Source organism: Triticum dicoccoides, chromosome 3B (genome assembly GCF_002162155.2).
Source record: "Triticum dicoccoides isolate Atlit2015 ecotype Zavitan chromosome 3B, WEW_v2.0, whole genome shotgun sequence".
NCBI classification, from domain to species: Eukaryota; Viridiplantae; Streptophyta; class Magnoliopsida; order Poales; family Poaceae; genus Triticum; species Triticum dicoccoides.
Window position 1 is genome coordinate 156,939,084 of NC_041385.1, and position 9,183 is coordinate 156,948,266.

General features: G+C 45.4%; 1 protein-coding gene across 1 annotated transcript; it reads right to left on the reverse strand.

Moving 5' to 3' along the window:
• Nucleotides 1-576: 576 nt before the first annotated feature.
• On the reverse strand, nucleotides 577-1,935 carry LOC119275310 (glutathione S-transferase 1). The gene is made up of 3 exons (XM_037556134.1): nucleotides 1,680-1,935; nucleotides 1,541-1,589; nucleotides 577-1,418 (listed from the first exon to the last, which is right to left on the reverse strand). The coding sequence occupies exons 1-3, from the start codon at nucleotides 1,827-1,829 to the stop codon at nucleotides 928-930; spliced, it is 690 nt and encodes a 229-aa protein (XP_037412031.1). The 5' UTR covers nucleotides 1,830-1,935; the 3' UTR covers nucleotides 577-927.
• Between the last annotated feature and the right edge of the window lie 7,248 nt (nucleotides 1,936-9,183).

Genomic DNA, 9,183 nt, shown 5'->3' on the forward strand with positions numbered 1-9,183 from the left:
CCCGGGTTAAACTTTGTGCAAACTTACCATGCTACACATGTTATACCTATCGTGCTTCTGATGTTATAGTTACTGACCTTCTCATGATATATTTACCCGCTTTATCATGTCAATTTTTTGGTTACCAGGTGCTAATATTAAAGTAATCATGATGCACATGTCATAGTTATCATGCTGCTCATGCCAAAGTTATCAAGGCTAAAATTAACCTTTTTGTTTACATGGTAAAAAGAAGAAGAATTCAACTTCCGTTGTTCACGTATTGTGGATAACAAGGTAGGATGGCCGAGTTGGTTATTGGGTGTAGTGACTATTTAGTAGACCGTTCTGAAAATAAAAATCAGAAGAAAAAAAAACCGGTGAAAGCATTCACAACTCGATCAAAGCGGAGCGATCGAGCCAACTGGCCTCAACGCTCGATCGAGCGAGCGGGACACCGACCGAAGGAACGCTCGATCGAGCGAGCGGGCCACGGACCGAAGGGCGAGCGGGACACCGACCGAAGGAACGCTCGATCGAGCGAGCGGGCCACCGACCGAAGGAGAGCGATCGTAATTTTCCTAACGGGCACACATGTGCCAGTTATCCCTGTCCATATATATTTGCATGCAAATGCACACGTATCCAAGATGTATATATATACTGATCTCTAGTGGGGTACTACTATATAGGACGTACAGTACGGATTAGCAGCATTGACCAGTCCGTTGTTTATTTACTAACTAGTACTAGTGCATAAATTAAAGCAAGGAATCCAGCGCACGAACAGAAGCGCAAGCGGACTCCTCGTGCTGCTGAAACTGAAAGCGTATACTACTGGAAGTAGACGGGCAGATGATCACCCACCCACGGGAGGGAGGTCTCTTTTCTTGAACGGAATCATCACCGGCACGGCACGGCACACACCCGCGCGGAGTGCATAAACACCTAGTACTGCGCACCTAGCTTAAACTCGGTAGGCATATGCTTGCAGACCCTCTGCACCGCCGGCCTCGCCATGAGCATCTCCCACCAGGCCTTCACCTTGGGGTAGTCATCAAACACCTTGGCGTACGGGGTGGTCATGAAGTAGAAGGTGAACGGGATGTGGTTCAGATCGGCGAAGCTGATGGAGTCCCCGGCCAAGTACCTGCTCTTCTCCAGCCGGGCCTCGTAGATCCCCAGCACACCCCTCAGCCGCTCCAGGCTCTCGTCCACGACGGTCTGGTTCGGCGCCGCGCCACCGCCAGGGATGATGAAGGGGATGATGATGCACTCGAACACCACGGGCGAGATGGCCGGGTAGTACTGCTGGGCCTCCACCTCCGTCCACACGTCCACCATTGCTAATTCTTCGATTCCGCTGTTTTCTCCGAGGAGGTCCAGGCCGGCTGTCCCCCCGTACTTGCGGAGGATGTACTTGGCGATGGCGCGCGACTCTGCACTCACTCACTCATCGATTTGTTAGATTAGAGAAACCAACCAATGGATTTTTAACATGATATATACTCCTAGACAGGAATGATTCGTGTCGTGTGCACTGATGTGTTAGACGGCTCACCGAACAGGACGAGATCGCCATCTTGGAACCCAGGCATCTTCGCAAACGGCTGCAAGGAAGAAAAACACGTAGCATCTCTGTCAGAAATCATCACCTGAACCTGATACGGTGACCGATCGACGAATTGTCGTCTGCTTACGTTTAGCTGGACGTGTTGGGGCCTCTTGTGCTCGCCGGCGACGAAGTCCATGGGCACGAGCTCGTACTCGGCGCCGACCTCCTCCAGGAAGAGCAGCACCCGTGCGACGTTTGTCAACATCGGGTGCCCGAACACCTTCACCGGAGACATGTTTGTCCGTGAACTTCACGTGATGGATGCTCTACAGGCAGGCAGGAGAGGGCAGATACTGGAGCAAGACTCTGCTCTGCTCTGTAGCGTGTGTGTGTGGGAGGAGGCCTTGGATGTTGATCTCCATTTATACACAGAGCAGGGAGCACCACACCCGGCCCGCGTGGCCCAAGGAAATAACAAGGCTACATCGACTTTTTAGCTAGTGTCTAGATCTGCTTTATTTCATTTCTACCAAAAAAGATATATGAAATGATGAGTGCCAAATTAAATGAGCTCTTGAATCATTTAAACCGGGCAAGTACTGTAATCATCTTTGTTAGTTTATCGCATACTCCCTCTTAAATTATCCCACGGGAGAGATCACGAGCACTTTGGAAAGTTGTTCCGGATTTTTAGGGATAAGCACATGTATACTGTTATTACATGGCATATTCCTTGTTCTAGAAATTGTGGGTCGCTGATGGCAGAGATGACAACAAAGGCAGCCTGACTTTTCTTGCCATCCCATCCTTGGGTACATGCCGCGCGGCTGCAGCCGTGGTGGACTGGCGGGACACGGCGAAAGCGAGGAGAGGCGGCAGCAGCATCTGGTCCAGCATCAACCACGACGACAATAGCTGAAGGAAAATATAGCAGGTCTCATCTGCTCCTCATGTGGTCACAGTGCATCTTCGTGTAACATCGCCGCCGGCGGCTATGACCGGCTACGATATACGACGACAACAAGATGACTTCATATGGCAACCCCTGCAGTCTTGACTGACCGGAGACGACGACACTTGAGGTTCATCATCCCATCCTTTATTTTCTTTCAGGGGTTTCACCGTCTCATCGTTGAGGTATACTCTCACGCATGCATTACTTTTATGCATGTAGTTCCTCGTACTAACTTATTTTCCATTGTCCATTAAATTTTTTTTTATCTCCCACTGACTATGGCAGTGTAATCTAAGCACACCACGGTGACCAAGATCCATGGACACCTGGGCCCGTGCTAGCTGGTCTGTCGTCAGCATACCTATCGGTGCCAGCACCACGTACCCACGATCGGCTACACCTATCCTGCATCGACATCGCGGACGGCCGTGATTTTTACGACGTCCAGAACATACCTAAGATGGATTAAAGATGAAGATGGCTACCTAACAAATTGCCTCGTTAATTGTAAAGTTTTCTTTTTTTGCGAAACTCAAACTTGAATTACTCAATAATAGTGTTCATACGATCGCTGGTTGCAATCTCCAGCAATTCCGGAGACCGTAGCCATGTCATGGCCCTATTTTCTAGTCTTGCAAAACTCGCTAAACAATCACTAGCTCGATTCTGGGAACGATGTACATGAGTAATACTAGATAATCTAAGTCCTCGAAGGTACTTTATTTCCTTAATGATGGAAGCATAAACTGATCTGTCCTCCTCCTTGCTTTGTACTTCATCTGTCCCATAATGTAAGACATTTTTTAACACTATAGTGTAGTGTCAAAAGGCGTCTTATATTATGGGACGGAGGGAGTACCATTGAAACCGCAACCGAAGAATCCATCTCGACGATGATCGGCAGCTCACTTCTCTGTATAGCTACTGAGAGTCCTTCCATGCACTCACATAGCTCCGCCTCAAGGGCGTCCCGGCACGAGTACAACTTCCTACATGCCGCGGAAATGATAGAGCCTGCTTCATCCCTTAAGATCATCCCTGCTCCAGCATCCCCTTCTGCCACAAAAGAGCCATCAGAGTTTAACTTAACCCAGCCATGCTCTGGTGGATTCCAGCCAGTCCTAACTTCATCCCTCGGCACAATACTGGGCAAATTTGGCTTTGCATAATTGATAACAGATTTTCCTTTGCATGGATCAGCATTAGCGTGCAGTTTAATTCCTATTAGTGAATCAAGATAGCTCTGAAGAAATCGACATGACACCTCTAAAGGAGGGGCCGGCTTGTTACGAACTAGTTCATTTCGAACGTACCAGACTCTCCAAAATGTCATCAGCAACATGCACCTTCGAACATCATCTAGCGGCTCCAGAACCTGGAACAACCACTCTCGCCCAATATTCAGGAACTCATTCTGATTCGGTAAGCTCCACATCCTCGACATTGCCTGTATAAATTGCGAGCAAGTGGGCACATTACAAAGGGATAAAAATTGTCTTCAACATCCATTGCACAAACCGGACATAAACTTTTCACCTCAAGACCAATTTTGTTTTCCCTTTGCCAAGTTGGTAACGAATGTGTCACAAGACGCCATGCAAAATTCTTTACCGCTGGTGGAACCCTGCTTGTCCATATGAATTTCCAACATGACCGTGCACCAGATGGCCACGCACTTGAAGACGAAGCGCTATCCCGATGGGTTTCATCAAAGGCCATATCATATGCACTCTTGACAGAGAACTGGCCATGTCTACCCGGTCCCCATGCGAGCACATCCTCCTCCAGACGTGGGGACGCGCGGATTTTCAGAATTTCAGTGATGTCTGCAGGAACAAAGAACCTTTGCAGTAGGTCATACTTCCATGATCCATTCGAATTCAACAAGCCGTCCACGAAACGAATACGACAATTTGCTTGCGGTGAGATAGGCTTGTATGAATGTGGCCTAGGTAGCCAATTGTCCCTCCAGATTCTAATGCTCTTACCATTGCCCACTCTCCATACTAGTCCTTTCTTCAACAGATCCAAACCATAGCTTATTTCCTGCCACGATGATGATGCATTTCCACTAAAAACGGTATCCTCCAGCTTACCATTTGGATAATATCTAGCTTTAAGGTCTTGAGCACATAAACTCTCAGGTTTAACAATTAGCCTCCATGCTTGCCCTGCCAATAAAGCTTGATTGAAGAGCCGGAAATCACGGAAACCCACTCCACCCCTCTCTTTAGGCTGCATAAGTTTGTCCCAACCCTTCCAGTTTACTTTCCTTTTACCTTTGCAGATTCCCAATAAAAGTTCCTCACCATCCTGGTAAGGTCGTCACACACTAAAAATGTGAGTTTGAACACCCCCATGATGTACGTTGGCAGAGCATGTGCTACCGATTTAATGAGCACCTCTCTACCTGGCTGTGCAAGAAGACCATCTCCCCACTGAATTAATCGCTTGGTCAAACTCATCTGCAAATTTTGAAATCGCCCCTTTGACATGCGTCCATTAGGAGTTGGAAGCCCCAAGTATTTCTCCTCAAAAGCCTCTTCTGTAACACCCAGTACTGCCCTCACTTGCTCCTTTATCATAGTCGGGCATGACTCTCCAAATAGCATTGAGCACTTGCTATAATTCAAACTTTGTCCCGTGGCAGCCGCATACATATCTAAAGCTTCTTTTACTTGTTATGCCTGAGCTTGAGAAGCTTAAAAAAACAGTAAGGTATCATCTGCGAATAAAGAGATGGGATATACCCGGAGCTCTTCTACAGATCCTCAGAGGTACTATATCACCACTAGTGACCTTACTTTTAAGAATAGCAGATAGTCCATCAGCCACAAAAAGAAACAAGAACGGTGATAAAGGGTCATCTTGCCGAAGTCCCCTCGACGGTGCAAATGAATCCAAGAGAGTTCCATTTAATTTGACAGAATATCTCATCGATGTAACACAAGACATTATCCACCCTATCCATCGCTGAGAGAGCCAACTTTTGCATCACCTGCTTCAAGAAAACTCAATTTACTCTATCATAGGCCTTGGATAAATCAAGTTTGTAGGCACAAAAGCTCTTTGTAGGATCTTTTTCCTGTTTAATATGGTGAATACACTCGAACGCCACTAGTGCATTATCCGTAATCATTTTCCCCGGGACAAACGCACTTTGCTCAAGTGAAATTAAATCATCTAGTAAAGGCCTGAGGCGATTGACCAAACACTTTGAAATGACCTTATAAATAACATTGCATAAACTTATATGTCTATAATCAGTCAGTCGTGTAGGATTTGAAGATTTAGGGATTAAAACAATAGAGGTTGAGTTAACTCCCTCGGGCATAATATCATAGCTGAAAAATTCCTTCACAACCATCAACACACTCTCCCGCACGGTACTCCAATTGCGCTGAAAAAACCTTGCCGGAAATCCATCCGGCCCTGGTGCCCTGGTGCCTTTAAGAGCCCAATCTGAAATAGAGCATCTGAGATTTCCTTGTCCATGAAAGGTTCACATAATTTCATGTTATCCTCCTCCGTTATAATAGAGTCTAGCAGATCCAACACTGGGCTTGCATTAAGGTTAGGATCTGTTGTAAATATGCCCTAGAAAAACTCATTGGACATCTTACTCATCATGACAAAATCTGAATGAATAACACCAATACTATCCATCAGTTCTCTGATTTTATTTTCCCTTGCCCACCACACTGCTTTACTTTGAAAATACTTTGTATTCCTATCACCTTCTTTTAGCCAAGTGATCCAGGACCTTTGCATCCATAGCATTTCCTCCTGATATAGCAACTCATTCATCTTGTCAGTGACTCTTCTGATATCCTGTCGGTCCGCATTCATATGCATTAATTCTTCCAACTGTGTACGAGATTTTGCTAACTCTCTTGTAACATTGCCAACTTTCTTACTCCATATCCTTAGGGCGGTCAGCATTCTGAAGCTCAGCCACATCATGAAGAATACCTACAGAATCCCAGGCCTCCTTTATCACCTCTGGTAGGCTTTCATCCCTTTCCCAAAAAACTTCATACTTAGGGCTGCGCCCCCCGGTCGAACCAGGGTCTGGTGAACCCTTGAGTAGTAGTGCTACATGATCAGAGCAAGGGGAAGGCACATGTGTGACCTGCGCAAAAGCAAACATGTTTCTCCATGGAGCAGAAGCAACGGCCCGATCAAGCCTGACTCTAACATTTGCTGCCCCCGCCCTCATATTGTCATAAGTGTGAGGTACCCCAGAGAAACCGAGGTCCACTAACTCGCAAACCTCCAGTGTGTCTCGGAACGCAAGCATCTGAGCTTCAGCTCTTGGCATCGCAGACATGTGCTCAAAGTTCCATAGAGCCTCATTAAGATCTCCAATTACAAGCCACGGGAGATCATCTACTATTTTCAGATTCTGCAGTTTTGTCCACATCAAGTGACGATTCTCCACTCGCGACTCACCATACATGCATGTTAGACGCCACTGATCAGCATCGTCTCGTAACTGAACGAGTACATCGATGAATCTCTGCTCGTTATCCAACACAGTAACTGAGCATGATTCATGCCAATATAGTGCTAGCCCACCGCTCAATCCATCACTATCAACTCCTGTAAATCCTTTCAGACCCAAGCAATTCCTGATCCTTTTCATCTTACTCTCCTTTTGTCTAGTCTCACATAAGAAAACGAACGTGGGGGGATGTGACTGAGAGAAACTCACTAGTTCAGGAACTGTCCGGGTATTCCCCCCTCCTCGGCAGTTCCAGCTCAAGAGATTCATTGGGACTGGCGGTCCTCCGCTAGGGAGGCCGCCCCAATATTCATGTCATTGTCATTTTCCAGTTCCTCCCCTGCAACTTCTTGACACCTTCTCTTTACTTTAGGATCCTTCCCGGGAGTGCCAGCACTACCCCCATGAGCTTCTGTTGGTGTACCATGTTCCAACAGCAAGACAGTTCCTGCCACCTTCCCGGCCAAAATTGGGACAGCTTGCCCCTGAATATTAACAGACCCATCTGCACTAATAAGGCGCTTACGAACAGACATATCTTCCTCCACAGTCTCGACATAGGAGTGCTGCTCAAATTCCATATCCGAAGGCCCCCCTGCCCCTGCAGCATTCCTTCCTCTACCACCTCCCGCATTGGCTCGGCCTCCCCACTCTTCATTAGTTCCTCTACCCCCCATGCCATCTCTACAACCTCCACGGAAGCCATCCCTTCTTCCTCCTGTCCTGAAACTTACCCTACTACTATCTCCATCAGCCCAATCGTGCCCATTGACCCCTTGTGCAGCTCCTACACCTGGATCATTGCTCCAAAGTAACCATTCCCCCCATACGCAATCACCCGGGCCATGGATTCCGTCGCCACATTCCTCTACCACGTGACCCATACAACCACTGAAGAAATAGAAGTCCGGCATCTTCTCATAAGTTGCTAGTATTTTTTAGGGAATTGTAAAGCCACTAGATGAAAAGCATTATGACTTGAATACCGATGAGTAGTCAATTCTATAGAATGAGTATATATGCTCCTTGGAAGAGTATATACCCCTCCCCGCAAAAAACAAAGAAGAAGAGTATCTACCCTTAGTGTATATTTGATTTATTTTTCTATTGACATTCTGCACCATACTTCTATTCGAATACTCCCTTCACGGCCACATACTGTTCCAGATTTAGGCATAATCTTTACATGAATGACATCTAACAATAGGTACTTATCATAACAAAAATGATTTATCCTCTGTTGCGGGAAATCTAGTATATATGCACTCCCAACCAAATAGTATGTACCACCTCAACGTATCAGTATCAGTAAAACGCCCTCTGTCCAAAAAAGCTTGTCCCTCAAATGAATGTATCTAGCATCAAGTTAGTGCTAGATACATCCATTTGATAAACAAGTTTGAGACAAGCTTTTTCGGACGGAGGGAGTAGCATATACTCATTTATGAAAAGAAACGAGTGTATACCCCCTCAGGAATGTGTAGTTTATACTCACTTAGAAAAAAATGTGTACCTTCTTAGATGAAAAAAGTGTGTACATTCCTCATAAAAAAATGCAATTTCTATCCTCTTAGGAAAATGCAGTATATACTCACCCAACAAAAAGGGTATTTGATCTATCATCAAAGTGCAGTATATTTATCACAAAAAAAAATAATTCAAAGTGCAGTATATGACCCATCACAAAAAGTATATGCTCACTAAAAAACTGTAGAATATGATATATACCCTTTAATAAGTTTTACATATTTGTGATAATTTGTCTCATCAAAAGTAGTGTATACATGTCATATATACTTATTGGTGCTAAATCGTTTCATCAAAAGAATGTTATATACTACACAATTGTAAGTAACAGTATATACTTCAAATTTTAGTACAACAGCGTATACTTCAAACTAGTATCATGTGTACTACTTCCAATGGTTCACAGATGAAAAACAAATGATTTCCGCTATTCCAAGCAGTCAAACAAGTTTGAAGGACGAATGGTTGTTCCTAACTTCTAGGGTGTACCTAACGCGTCCAAAGAAGGTTGTTAGATTTTTTGACAAATTGGCTGAGTTGTTGTTATTCCTAAGGGTGGGGCGTGGGAGTACATACTTTTGGGAGTATAAAAGAGTAGTGTGTGTGTGTGTGTGTTTGTGTTTGTGTGTGTGTGTGTGTTTGTGTTTGTGTGTGTGTGTGTGT

Coding starts and splice junctions, on each gene's coding strand:
- LOC119275310 (XM_037556134.1), bottom strand. CDS start 1,829: ATGTCTCCGGTGAAGGTGTTCGGGCACCCGATGTTGACAAACGTCGCA. Junction 1,590..1,679: donor CCCAACACGTCCAGCTAAAC/GTAAGCAGACGA, acceptor TCTTCCTTGCAG/CCGTTTGCGAAGATGCCTGG. Junction 1,419..1,540: donor TGGCGATCTCGTCCTGTTCG/GTGAGCCGTCTA, acceptor GAGTGAGTGCAG/AGTCGCGCGCCATCGCCAAG.